General features: G+C 44.8%; 1 protein-coding gene across 21 annotated transcripts in view; it reads right to left on the reverse strand.

The window, feature by feature from the left end:
- Window positions 1–14,384, reverse strand: part of TSPAN9 (tetraspanin 9) — a 311,820-nt gene that overhangs the window by 56,792 nt on the left and 240,644 nt on the right. Inside the window, exon 4 of one of the 21 annotated variants that reach the window (XM_084859981.1) lies at window positions 9,059–9,249. The exons of the other annotated variants lie outside the window; for them this stretch is intronic. Coding sequence (XP_084716107.1) covers window positions 9,059–9,070 — 12 coding nt within the window. The 5' untranslated portion in view covers window positions 9,071–9,249. The remainder of the gene's footprint in view (window positions 1–9,058; window positions 9,250–14,384) is intronic. 21 annotated transcript variants of the gene reach the window in all.

The following is a 14,384-nucleotide window of genomic DNA, read 5'->3' on the forward strand; positions in this document are numbered from 1 at the left end:
AGTCTGATCGAATACAGGTTAGAGCTCATTACTGAGCCTACTCTGTGGTGGTGAGGGTGGCAAAGAGACAGTTTTTTTTCCACCAGCATTGCATCTTCTCAGTATCGTCCAGCCTACTAACAGTCTGGGCCAGGGAGAGAGACTGTGAAACCCTCAGTAGCGCACTGTGATGAGTTTGCATGGCACTTTGAAGATAAAGTCGCTCAGATTCGTCATGAATTGCACACCATGATTAATGCAGTTCCATTAGTAGAGGCGTCCAGAGCACCATCTGGTCCAGTTGTATTGGATGAGTTTCGGTTATTGAGGCCCGAGGATGTGGACAAGGTACTTGGCCAAGTTGTCAATCACCGGTGTGCTTGGCCCTTGCCTTTCATGGCTTATCACATCGAACAAGGAGGGTATGTCCGGCTGGGTCAAGGAGGTTGTAAATTCCTCCTTGAGAGAGGGAGTGGTCCTGGCCTCTTTAAAAGAGGTTGTAATCAGGCCTGAAAAAGCCTAACCTGGACCCAGAGGATGTTAACAACTATAGGCCAGTGGCTAACATCTCCTTCCAGGGCAAGGTGCTTGAGCGGGGGGTTGCAGGACAACTTCAGGCACTCTTGAAGGAAACGGATTATCTAGATCCATTTCAATCAGGCTTCAGGCTTGGTTTTGGAATAGAAACTGCCTTGGTCACCCTGTGGGATGACCTTTGCCAGGAGAGGGACAAGGCGAGTGCGACCCTGTTGATTCTCCTGGACCTCTCAGTGGCTTTTGATACCATCGACCATGGTATCCTTGTGGATAGGTTGTCTGGATTGGGAGTTGGAGGCATTGCACTGCAGTGGTTCCACTGGATGGCCAATTCCAGAAAGTGGTGCTGGGGGATTATTGCTCTGTGCCATGGCAATTATGCCATGGGATTTCAAAGGGCTCTATTTTATCCCCAATGCTGAGCAACATCTACATGAAACCTCTAAGAGAGGTTATCCAGAGGTGTGGGCTGAGGTGCCATCAATATGTAGATGACACCCAACTCTACCTCTCATCAAACCCAGGTGAGGCAGTGGCTGTTCTGAACATGGTATGAACATGGTATTCTGAGCCTGGGCATGGTAATGGACTGCATCATGTGTGCTCTGTTTACCCACTGTAAAACAGTGGGGCTTACTTCTGAGTAGACAAGCATAGAATTACATCATTTAATCTCCAGCCAATAAATATGTGGGTTTAAAGATGGGGGAGGGGAAGGATTGAGAAATACACTCGTTGTGTGTGTGTGTGTCAGAAATTACCTTTTCTTTCATCACTTCCCTTCTACCAAGACATGCTAGGTCAATCTACTGGTGTGTGTGTGGGGGGGGGGGGGAGGCGCTACTTAATGCCAACATTCTTTATTTAATCAGGGGTTGGGAGAAGATAAGAGAGAAATATCTTCCTTTATGGTGGGTGGACTGGATATGAAATACTGCTCCGTTTTTTAAAAAATGGGGAGGGAGGGAGAGGGGGAGAGAGAATTATGGGAGGGGAGCAACATTCAATTTTCTCTGAAAATGTCTAAGAGATAGAACCTTCATGTTCAGAGGCCGTGTACCTCTGATTGCAAAAGAGAGAAAGGGACAGAGATATAGTGTGTGTGTGTGTGTGTGTGTAAGAGAAAGAGTTTTTTGTTTTTTTTAAAGAAAGCTTGTAAACATTTGTTACTGAAAAGCAACCTTGTGGTGGCTGAGGGTTTTTTTTCTTATTTTAAAACTGTAAAATTTATTTAAAATCCCTGTGCCAGCTGGCAACACCATGAGGGACTTTGCACATACTTTGCACAACACTGCCTAGAACATGATGTCACATACTCCTAACCTCCTTTTGGTATAATCTGATGCCTTCAGTTATGTGGGAGAAGTTAAAGGTGGTGGTGGTGGTGAGTTTTGGGGGGCTAATTAAATTCTTTCCTTCACTGAAGTGACCAACCTTCTGCAGAAGCCAAAACTTGCAGTTTGGGGCAGTAAAACCAGATGCTATGTGAAATACCAGTATTTCACAGGGAGGTCTTCCTGCCCTTCCCCCTCCCTCTTCATATTTTTATTGCATGCAAGCTCCCAGCAGTGAGCATGTAAGAGTAGAAAGGTAGGGAGAGACAGAAAAGAATAAGCAGACTATGGAAGGAAAGGTGGTAGTTTCTCCTATACTTTAAAAGGTTACTGAGTTGCTGTGGGAAGAAGCAGGGTTTTATTAAGGTAGAAGAAAAATATTCAGGGCATATGCCCTGGTGTGCCCTCTATAATAACACCATTGGTTCCACTTAAAAACAAAGTCTGGTAATACTAGAATCTGCCCATGCCTGTATAGATAAGATTATATTTAACTCCAGAAAATTTAGTACAGCATATTCCTAACTCCAACATAAAGTTTTCCCATTTTGTCCCAACAACTACCAGCCCTACCTGCAGCATTGTGTGAAGCAGGGCAAGTTGGGAGACAATGGCTGGCTCAAGGTCACAGGGTGAGCTTCTTATCTGAGGAGGGAGTTAAACCCAGGCCTATTCATTCTAGTTTTATGTAGCTGCAAGTTTAACTCTAAACCAGGAAACTCCAAGTCTGCTTTTGCACTCTTGAGTAGGGATGGACGGACCTACCTCCATACATGCTTGCAGGCCGCTCACGGAGCTGCTTCCCACCCCCACAAGCCCCACTGCGCGAGCCCTGGACATCCTGACAAGCACCCAGCGAGCCCCACAGGGCCACCCACCTCTTAGCGAACTGCCAATGAGAGGCGGCAGTGGCAAGGAGAGGCAGCGGGGCAAGTCATTGTGTCTTTGTCATTGTGTCACCTGTCATTGTGCCCAGGTCTCCCTTCTTCCTGCTGGGGCGGCCAAGGGAGCCTTGCATGCAACAACAGGCACTGGACTTCCCTGCTGCCTCTCCTTGTGAGCAAATCTTCTTTCTGCCTGCTGGGGTGTCATATAAAATAAACCTCAGTAAGTGCTGTACCTATGGAACTTCTCACCATTCAGAAGTGGGGTAAGCATAAGAACAATAAGTTCCTGCCCGCTACTACAAATCTTTCTTTTTTGCAATCTGATAGATGTTAACACATAAGAAGGGGATTTCCCATGTCTGTGTGCTTTCTTATTTTTTTTTTTTTTTATAGATAATGGCTATTAAGATGAAGTTGACCACTATGGAGTCTCTGTGGTGGGTCCTGGAAACAAATGTTCTGCCTGTTTTGGATGGGGTTATACATTCCCTGAAAGAGCAGGTATACAGTTTGGGGGCACTCCATCACCTACTCCTTCACTCTGTAGCAGCCATGTTGGGGGTCAGACTAAGTGGTCTCATGTTCTTGCTGAGCTAGCATAGTTTGGCAGGAACAGCAATGTAGAGACTTCCCCTGTCAGCAAGCCGAATTGCACAACACAGTCATGATTTTGCCTTTTTGCTTACTGCAAGACTGTATCCTTGTTCTCAAGATAGAATGTCCTATGGCCCATTTCCTGTACTATAAACAACTATACCAACTGTAAAACCACAGGAGAGGGAGTGGGAGAAAGGGTCGCTTGTGTGTCATCATCTCTATAAAAGTAATGTGTGGCTATGCCTCGGGGCTTTTGGCTCTTTGGAAAAGATTCCAGCCTTAAGCCCGCGCGTTAAATAAAGAATACTCATTTTTCTTTACTCCGTGGTCTCTCTGACTCTGATTTCTGCTACATAAATGGTGCCGTGACTCGGATGTGGCAGGCTCTGAGACAGAGAGGTGGCAGTTGCTCGGCGCACGCCTCCCTTTCTTGGCGCCACCGACCTTTTTGTCGGGTAAATGGGAGGGAGCCTGCGCCGGGATCGCCCAAACGGCAGCGAGCAGCAAGAGAACCTTGGGAAGCGGAGAAAGGAACTTGAGCCCTGCCTGTATCGCAGCTGCAATTGAGTTGAAACCCACATTGGAAGCCTTCAGGAGTAAGGCAAGTATGGAGTAAAAATGGGCCCCGCCTTTAGGGAGAAAGGCCACTGGGCAGAAAAAAAGAGGGCCCCGCCTTATGAAGAAGGTCAGTGTTAGTATACGTATACGAAAAGAACCTACTCCTTGCGAGTAGAAGGGGGGCCTGATCACACCCCCGAGCGGGCGCCAGTACCCAGCACGCCAGTACTCAGTAGGAAGCTGAGGAAGCTGGGGAAGCCGCTTTCCGCTCTGGTGAAAAGTGGAACTCTTTGCGTGTGTGAGTATGCCCGTCCCTTGATTTTAATGGGCCCTGAGCTTTCAGCCAGAAGAGCAGTATAATTGCTGGATCTGCTCCATCATGCCTTACCATGCAAAAAGTGTTTTCCATTCATTGTGTTAAATTGCAGAAAAAGTTTGTTGTGTATATTTTATGATTTCTTAAATATCATAAAATATATGTGATATTTGCAGATTAGTGTTAGTTGCAACTCCAAATAATACTAAGTGTGGTTCCCAATGGATGACAAGGAGAAAGAGAAAGGCAAGTAGAAAAGAAGGAATAGAGAAAGTAGAAGACAGATAGAGAAGAAAAAAGAAGAAGAAAAAGGAGGCAAGAAGCAAAGAGAGAAAACATTTGTAGAAAAGAAGCGTGGCCATAGTTGCCCCCAGGGTAAATTAAAAGCAGCTGATTGTGCCTGAAGCTTATTACCTGGGATAAAGTAGCCACAATAATGTAATAGTTCTTTAAGATAAAAAAAAAACGTAACTAGAAAGAGAAGAACAGCCTATCCCAAATGTGTGTCATTGAGACTAGTGTAGGGCAGAAAAGTTTAAGTAAGTGAGTTTAACTTGCAAAAAGACAAGGCTGGTGCATAGAGCGGAAAGTTTTATATAAAAAGTTTGAAATATGATCTGCAATACAGGCAGATCAGCAAAAGAGAGAAAAAGCAAGAGAGGGAGAGAGGTTTCTCTCTCCCAACACACAAGCGGGGCTAAAGCGCCTCACCCATTATCAAACCCTGCTGTTAGAAGCCATGACAGCAAGTATGAAAAAGTCAGTTAATATAACCAAAGTGTCTAAAGTGCTGCAAGGTGCCACCGAAGCCCCCAGAGCGTACTTGGAGAGTCTTTTAAATGCCTATTGCCAGTATGCCCCCTCGACCCAGAGGCCCAAGAAAACGGAGACGAAGAAATGAAAAAGACCCGGCAGAGGCAGAAGATTCTTAAGAAAAAAAACAGTGTGCCCAGTGCGGACAAGATGGACATTGGTGGCGTAAATGCCCAAATGAAATAAATCAAATACATGAAAGAGAAAACCAAAGGGGCCAGAACGGGCGAGGGAGGAGACAGCTTAGTTAGCAACCAAACTGGAAAGCAGGGGTCTATAAAAATGTATAAAGAAGCCCCCTTCATTAAAGTGGCTAAAGCCAAAAGTCTTAAATAAGACAGACCGGGCCCCCTTAATCTCAGCCCTGGGAAGCCCCTAGTCACTGCCACTGTGAGGGGCCATGACATTGACTTCATAATTGACACTGGAGCAGCATCAAGAGCAAGCAAACGTTAGCCTTAAACAAGAAGTCCAAACACTGGGCAAAGTTCTTCAAGCCCAGTGTCGCTTTGTCTTAGAAAATAAGCCCCAATTCCCATTACAGAGATTCATCCTTTCCAACCAGGAGATAAAGTATGAGTTAAAGAGGGAAAAATGACCCTTTGACTCCCAGATGGAGAGGACCAAAAACTGTTATACTTTCCACCCCCACAGCTATGAACTCGTGTACATTAAACACGAGTCAAGAGAGCGAAAGGAGGGGAATGGACTGTAAACAGACATCCTAAAAATCCTTTAAAAATCATTCTGAAAAAGCAGTAAGAAGACTCAGGCTAGACCTTACTGTGGACACACCCTGCGTACGGTCAGACCTGCAACTGGAGAATTGAAGAAGGGGACTAGACCCTACTGCAGCTTGCCAGGTGAATAGCTGCCCAGCGTACGGTCAGATCCCAAAGAAGATCAAACATGAGTGTTGTAGTGTTAGTAGTGTTGCATTGTGTTTCCTTAATAAGGTGCAAAAAGGGGGGCCTGCCCCTGGAGAAGGTAGTTTGTCCCAGCAATTTGCTGATAATTACTGGCTTCACTTAGCTAACATCACTGGGATAAAGTATTTTTGTTTACCAAAAGATATACCTGCAAACAGGCTTATTAGTTCTTGCCTAATACCTGTCTGTAGACATCCTGGGAAAATTCAAAAAGATACCATGTTAAGAGTTTAGGGTGTAAGTTTAACTTATTCCCAAAATGCTAATTGGGGCGTGGTTGCAAAGATCCTACCCCCTACAGAGTTCACTCTACGCACCCCCATCGTTGCTGAAACAAATACTACGTGTGCACGAATGCTTAATTGTCAAAAATTTTCCAGAAAATATAAAGCTATCCCTGGCCCCCTTCCACTGTAATAAAATTCAAAACATATCTTTTAATGATGCCCACATACTTTTGCCTCATGGATGGTTTTAGACATGTAGTTCCCGCACTTGGTCATTCATTCCTGCCAACTTGTCTAATAACCACCCATGTTGCCTCAGCCGCCTGGTGCCAATTCTTCCCCTGTGGCCCGAGAAAATCCGTTGACGGCAGCCTCGAGCACTCCAACTAACTAAAAATTGTAATAGTCATGTGCAGTTATATTCTGACTCAGAAAAATTGGCCTTAGCAATGTCACTGGTTGGGGTTCCAGGTTTAGCCTTGGCTGATGGTCTGGAGATCAACCGGTTAGCTTGCAGCTTAGCCAAAAGCATAAATGCCACCTCACGAGCATTGTCATTGTTAAATAAAGAGTTGCGTGATCTAAGAGGTGCGGTTCTAGAAAATAGAGCTAGTATAGATTACCTCTTCCTTCTTCATCATTTGGGTTGTGAGACACACCAAAAGCTCTGTTGCTTTAACTTAACTGATAATGGCAATGCTGTAGATGAACAGATCAACAAACTGCACCAAATAGTCGCTGATATCAAAATAGAGCAACATAATTGGCTCGACTGGTTGACCTCTTGGCTTCCAGATCTCAGCTGGCTCAAAGCATTATTTGTTCTGATTTTACCAGTAGCAGTGGTAGGGGTACTGTTATGCCTCTGCATCCCCTGGTTTATGCGTTGCTTAAACAATCTGTTTATTGCCTCAGCCACAAAAACAGCCGCCCGCTATGCTTTAATAGCTCAACAAGATATTAAATAAGAAAGTTGCCATAAAAATCCTGTGTTATGCCTTGCCAACCGAGATGTCTACTTGTGTAATGAAATGCTATAATTGTAATAAAATTATGCATTTAAGGGGGGAATGTAGCAGCCATGTCGGGGGTCAGACTAAGTGGTCTCATGTTCTTGCTGAGCTAGCATAGTTTGGCAGGAACAGCAATGTAGAGACTTCCCCTGTCAGCAAGCCGAATTGCACAACACAGTCATGATTTTGCCTTTTTGCTTACTGCAAGACTGTATCCTTGTTCTCAAGATAGAATGTCCTATGGCCCATTTCCTGTACTATAAACAACTATACCAACTGTAAAACCACAGGAGAGGGAGTGGGAGAAAGGGTCGCTTGTGTGTCATCATCTCTATAAAAGTAATGTGTGGCTATGCCTCGGGGCTTTTGGCTCTTTGGAAAAGATTCCAGCCTTAAGCCCGTGCATTAAATAAAGAATACTCATTTTTCTTTACTCCGTGGTCTCTCTGACTCTGATTTCTGCTACAACTCGAGGTCCAGGTGGTCTGTTATATAGAGAACCTTTTACCAGCTTTGGCTGGTTCACCAACTTCAACCATTCCTGGATAGAGATAGCTTGGCTATAGTGACCCATCATCTGGAAACCTCCTGAATGGATTGCCCACAAGAATAGGCAACCCTTCTTGGGTCAAGGGCCACTTTTTCATGTTCTAGAACTGGATGTGAGTTGCACATCAGAAGGAGACAGGGCCAGAATAAAAAGGGATGGGGCAGGGGAAAATAGGGTAGGGGCAGAGCAAAAAGGGGGTAATCAATAATTTTCTTGATGTCACATTACCTGCAAGCAAAGAACATTTTTATTTCCTTAAATTCTCCTGCCAAGTTATTTTACTTTTCATTTTAAAAAGTGCCATTATATTCCACCACCCCATTTCCACAGGTACACTTAGGTTCTTCTGGCTATGAAGCACCCCCATCTGCCCTCCAAATTCATACTCACTGAGTTTGCCAGCAAGAGCTCCTTTCAGCTGATGCCCTGGTTTCCAAACACAGAGGGCAGGAACCATAAAGCCCTGTGAGAGCAGATGCCAGAGTGTTTGCTCTAGGAGGGCCCAGAGGGGAGAGAATTGATGGCAGCAATGTAGAGTCAGTAGGAGGGAGAGAGGAGAAGGTGGCAAAGGCGGAGGAGCACAGAAAGAGAAGAAAACGCAATGGTGGTGCATTCCCAAAGAGGCGGGAGTGCAGAGGAGGAGAAAGAGCACTGGCAGGCATGCGATCCCACCTTTTGGAAGAGGTGGTGGAGAGGAAAACAGTGGCAGCAGGTATGCAATGCCTGCCTTTTGGGAGGGGTGGGAGATAAACAGCAGCAGCGGCAAAACCTGCATTGTTGATCACTGGGCAGGCCCACCTTCTGGAAGAGATGGTGGGAAAAACCAGTGGCAGTGGATGTTACCACTTTACCAATCAATGCAGCATTGGGGAGGGGAGGGGAGGGGAGGGGAGGGGAGCAAAGGCTGCAAAATTACAAAGGCAGCCAGGGCTGAGGAGGGTAAGGAGACAGCAGCAGTGACGCAGGAAGGGCTGCACATCTGGCAATGGTGTGGAAGGAGTAAAAATTGGCAGCATTGCTGGTTAACCCATGGGGGGGCACACAAAAGGTCTTGAGGTTGCCCACCTGGGATTACTATAATGTGTTGTATGTGGAACTGCCCTTGAGGCTGACTCAGAAGCTTCAGTTAGTTCAGAATAGGGCTACAAGAATTATTACTTGTTTAGCTAGGTGGAGTCATATTATATCTATCCTTAAGGAATTACATTACCTGCCTAATGTAATTTCTTTCTTAGCCTAATTCAAGGTATCGATGGTTACCTTTAAAGCCTTAAATGGCTTGAGACCCAAATACCCGAAGGAGCACTTTCTTTCATACCATCCTCCTCATGTATTAAGATCTTCAGATGAGGACCTTCTCCAAGGACTCTCAGTGGTTGAACTACATTATGCTTGTACAAAGGAGAGGATTTCACTTCCCCTGAAGGAGCAGGTTCACATCTTGGGGTTCTCCTGGAGCCATAGTTGTCACTTCAGGCTCATGTGGTCTCAGTAGCAGCAAGTCCTTATCTGGACAGGGATAACCTGACTTTAGTAGTTTATGCTCTGGTAACCTCCAAGTTAGATTGCTGCAATGCACTCTATGTAAGGCTGTCCTTGAAGACTCATGATAGTTATAATTATAACTAAAAAAATACAATATAATAAAATAATATAAAATCTTTAGTGCACAAAACTAAAAAAAAAACAATTTTAAACAGGTAAAAAACAGTTACAATAAAATACTGGGACCTGATAAAAAGGACATTAAAAGCCTCATCATATGTCATCAAATGCCTAGGAGTACAGGACAATCTTAATCTGGCACTGAAAAGATGACAATGTTGGTGCTTGGCAGAGTTCAGTGGGAAGACTGTTGCACGATTGCGGTGCGACCACTGAGAAGGCTCTCTCCCTTGTTGCCCCCCCCCCCCTCAGGGGAAGCACTTGGAGAAGGGCCTCAGATGTTGATTATAATGTCCAGATAGATTCATATCAGGAGAGGCACTCTGTCAGGAAGTGTGGTCCCAAGCCAGGTAAGGCTTTATAAGTTAAAACCAACATCTTGAATTTGGCTCAGAAATGTACAGGCAACCAGTGCAAGCAGGCCAGAATTGGTGTTTATATGCTCAGAATTTTGGGTCCCTGCTATGAATCTGGCTGCTGTATTTCGCATAGGCTGCAACTTCCAAATAATCATCATCTGATAGTCTTATCCTCCATGTGATTTACATAGGAGCAGCTCTAACAACTTTTCAGGACTCAAAACTATTCAGAGGAATACTTAGACATTCAATCTCAATCTCAATCTCTCTCTCCCTCTCTCTCTCTCTCTTTCTCTCTCTCACACACAAACACACACACACACACACACACACTTGGATCCAAGTAGACTCACTGAAATTAATGGCAGTTAAATTTTCTTACCTACTACCCTTCTCTTGGGGATTCCCCAAGATTTGCTCTGGATGGAATAAAGAAGAAAAAAGACCAGAATAGGGGAGGTTAGAACAGGAAAAGAAATTGTGACTGGAAATGGAGTGAGAAGAAAGATAATTCCCTAGGCCAAGGGGCTCCTTCAGAGAGGTAGCACTTTAGAGAAATCTGTAGAGGGGGTGGGAAAATTGTACATACTTTAATTAACTTTATGAATCAAGGTGGCTGAGGTGTTTTTCTTACTTTTTAAAGAAAGTACGAAAGTTTTTCTTACTTACAAACATTTAAAATCCCTACACCTCCTATCAGTGCCCTGAAGCACTTTGCACACAGAGCCTTTTTACATGAGAATAGTAGGGTTGGAAGGGGCCTACAAGGCCATCAAGTCCAACCCCCTGCTCAATGCAGGAATCCAAGTCAGAGCATCCCTGACAGATGGCTGTCCAGCCTCGTCTTGAATGCCTCCAGTGTGGGAGAGCCCACTACCTCCCTTCATCATTGGTTCCATTGTCATATTGCTCTAACAGTCAGGAGGTTTCTCTTGATGTTCAGCCGGAATCTGGCTTCCTGTAACTTGAGCCCAGTATTCCGTGTCCTGCATTCTGGGATGATGGAGAAGAGATCCTGCCCTTCCTCTCTGTGAAAACCTACTTGAAGAGTGCTATCACTCTCCCCTCAGTCCTCTCTTCTCAAGGCTAAACATTCCCAGTTCTTTCAGTCTCTCCTCATAGGGCTTTGTTTCCAGTCCCCTGATCATCTTCGTTGTCCTCCTCTGAACCCTCTCCAGTTGGTCTGCATCCTTCTTAAAGTGCGGTGCCCAGAACTGGACACAGTACTCCAGATGAGGCCTAACCAGTGCTGAGTAGAGGGGAACTAGTACTTCCCAGGATTTGGAAGCTATGCTTCTATTAATGCAGCCCAAAATAGTAACTCCCTTTTTTGCAGCCACATCACATGGTTGCCTCATATTCAGCTTGTGATCGACAACGATTCCTAGATCCTTCTCGCTTGCAGTGTTGTTGAGCCACATATCCCCCATCTTGTAACTGTGCATTTGGTTTCTTTTTCCTAGGTGCAGAGCTTGGCATATATCCGTATTAAATGTCATTCTGTTGTTCTCTGCCCAGCGCTCCAGCCTATCAAGATCACTTTGAATTCTGTTTCTGTCTTCCAGGGTATTAGCTATACCACCCAATTTTGTGTAATCTTCAAATGTGATCAGCATTCCCTGCACCTCCTCATCCAAGTCATTAACAAAACATTGAAGAGCACTGGGCCCAGGACTGAACCCTGCGGTACCCCACTCGTTCCCTCTCCCCAATTTGAGAAGATCCCATTGATAAGCACTCTTTGAGTCTGATTCGGTAGCCAACTGTGGATCCACCTGATCGTTGTTTCATCTAGCCCACTTTGAGCTAGTTTGCTCAACAGGATATCATGGGGCACTTTGTTGAAAGCTTTGCTGAAGTCGAGGTATATTAGGTCCACAGGATTCCCACAGTCCACAAGGGAGGTTACCTGATCCAAAAATGAGATCAGATTCGTCTGGCAGGATTTGTTTTTCACAAATCCATGTAGGCTTCGAGTCATCACTGCATTGTTTTCAAGGTGCTTACAGATGGATTGCTTTATAATCTGCTCCAGAATGTTCCCAGGGATTGTTGTCAGACTGACTGGTCTGTAGTTCCCAGGTTCCTCCTTTTTGCCCTTTTTTGAAGATAAGGACCACATTAGCCCTTCTCCAGTCATCGGGCACTTCACCCGTCCTCCATGATTTCTCAAAGAGAATAGACGGTGGTTCTGAGAGTTCTTCTGCCAGTTCCTTTATTACTGCAGTTCATCTGGCCTGGAAAGTTGAACTCATTCAAAGTAATTAGGTGTTCTTTGACCATATGCCTATCGATCTCAAGCAGCAATCCTGCCCCTTCAGCCTGTACTTTGCCTTTCCCAGGGGGGTCATAGACCCTCTTTTGGGAGAAGACTGAGCCAAAGTAGGAATTGAGCACTTCTGCCTTTTCTTTGTCATCTGTTATCATTTTGCCATCCTTATTTAATAGCTGAACCAACATTTCTTTCCTCTGTTTTTTACTATGCATGTAGCTGAAGAAAACTCTTTTATTGCTTTTAGCATCCCTTGCTAACCTCAGCTCATTCTGAGCTTTAGCCTTCCTGACACCATCCCTGCAATTCTGTGCTACCTGCCTGTACTCTTCCTTTGATGCTCGGCCTTCCTTCCACTTCCTATATGTGTCCTTTTTTGTTTTCAGGTCATTCCTAAGCTTTTTGTGAAGCTGCATTGGCTTCTTCCATTGTCTTCCACCTTTTTTTCTCTTGTTGGAATTGTTTGTAATTGTGCCTTTAGAATTTCCTTTTTTAAAAACTCCCACCCATCTTGGACTCCTTTTCTCATTAGAGTCACTTGCCATGGGACCTTACTTATCATCGTTCTGAGTTTATTAAAATTAGCTTTCCTAAAATCCAGGGTACACGTTTGACTACGCTCGGCTTTTGCTTCCTTTAGAACCAAGAACTCAAGTACAACATGGTTGCTTTCCCCCAGAGTTCCTGTAACTGCTACTTTATCCACTAAGTCTTCTCTGTTGGTTAGGATCAAGTCAAGGATAGCCGATCCTCTAGTTCCTTCCTCTACTTTCTGTAGGAGGAAGTTATCCACCACACAAGTCAGGAATTTCCTGGAGGGGCCATGTTTTGCAGAATTTGTCTCCCAACAAATATCGGGGAAATTGAAGTCCCCCGTTACTACTACATAATGCTTCCTTGAAACATTGGCTATTTGCTTTTCAAAAGTTTCATCCTCGTCTTCTCCTTGATTAGGTGGCCAGTAGTAGACTCCGACCACCAGGTTCCTTTTATTCTTTGTTCCATTTATTTTAACCCAGATGCTCTCGATGGGGCTACCAAGCTCATCCTCCTGTATTTCTCTGCCGAGGTATGTATTTTTCACATATAGTGCACCCCACCTCCCTTTCTGTTCCTTCTGTTCTTTCTGAACAAGTTATATCCTTCAATTGCTGTATTCCAGTTATGAGAGTCATCCCACCAAGTCTCAGTTACACCTATCAATTCCTAATTTCCCTCCTGTATTAAGAGTTCAAGTTAATTCTGTTTGTTTCCCATACTCTGGGCATTAGTATATAGACATTGAAGACCATGTGCTTCATGGTCTGGCTTTCTTCCTACATGTTTGTGAAGACTATTGGGTGCTATTAGAGCTGTTCTCTCCATTGTGGTGCATGATCCTTTGTCCATTGTTACCCCCAACTTTACATCTCCCTTCCCCATCAGATTCAGTTTAAAGGCCTCCTGATAAAGTTCTTCATGCTGTAGCCAAACACATTCTTCTCAGCCTTTGTGAGGTGCAACCCATCCCTTGCCAACAGTCCATCTTCCAGGAAGTATAGCCCGTGGTCCCAGAATCCAAATCTCTCTCGTTGGCACCACCTTCATAGCCAGTCATTCACCAAGAGTATTGTTCTTTCCCTCTTCTAACTACTGGAAGGATGGATGAGAAAACTGTCTGGGCCCCAAAGTTCTTGAGTTTCCTTTCCAAAGCTTCCAAGTCTGACGTGATTTCTTCATAGCTCCACTTGGCGGTATCATTTGTTCCCACATGGATGAAAAGAAAGGGATGCCTGTCAGTGGGCTTTATGAGTGCAGGCAACCCTTCAGTCACATCTCTAATCCGATCTCCTGGGAGACAGCATACCTGGCGAGTCCACAGATCTTCTCAACATACTTGGGTTTCCATCCCATGCAGCAAGGAGTCTCCCACTACTACTATTCTTATTGTTGTAGGCCTTGGTTTCATTGCCTCTTAACTGGTCTCTTGCTTACTCTCATGCAGATTCTTCCTCTGCAGGCTGTCCTCCAGTCTCATCCTCAAGTACCTGGAAATTGTTCCATAGCTCCACTGCTTCCACTGGTGCAGAGTGGCTTCTAGTTCTTCTGCTCCTGTCACCCTTTTCCAAGGAGTATCTTCTACTGCATTTTTCCTCACCTCAGCATTTCCCACTTCTGCCTCAGTTTGCTGTTGCTCTTCAAGCTTCTGTTCTTCACTTTGCTGCTGTAGTTCCACCATTCTGTCCAACAATTCTTCGTGTTCTCTTATTCCCTGGAGGGTCGACACTCACTGCTCCAGTCCTCTTACTTTTTCTTCCAACAGCGTGATCAACTTGCACTTGTTGCATGTGTAGGCCATGTTGATCTCC

This window comes from Heloderma suspectum, chromosome 5 (genome assembly GCF_057233095.1).
Source record: "Heloderma suspectum isolate Gila_16-S chromosome 5, 16-S_ref, whole genome shotgun sequence".
Classification (NCBI taxonomy): domain Eukaryota; kingdom Metazoa; phylum Chordata; class Lepidosauria; order Squamata; family Helodermatidae; genus Heloderma; species Heloderma suspectum.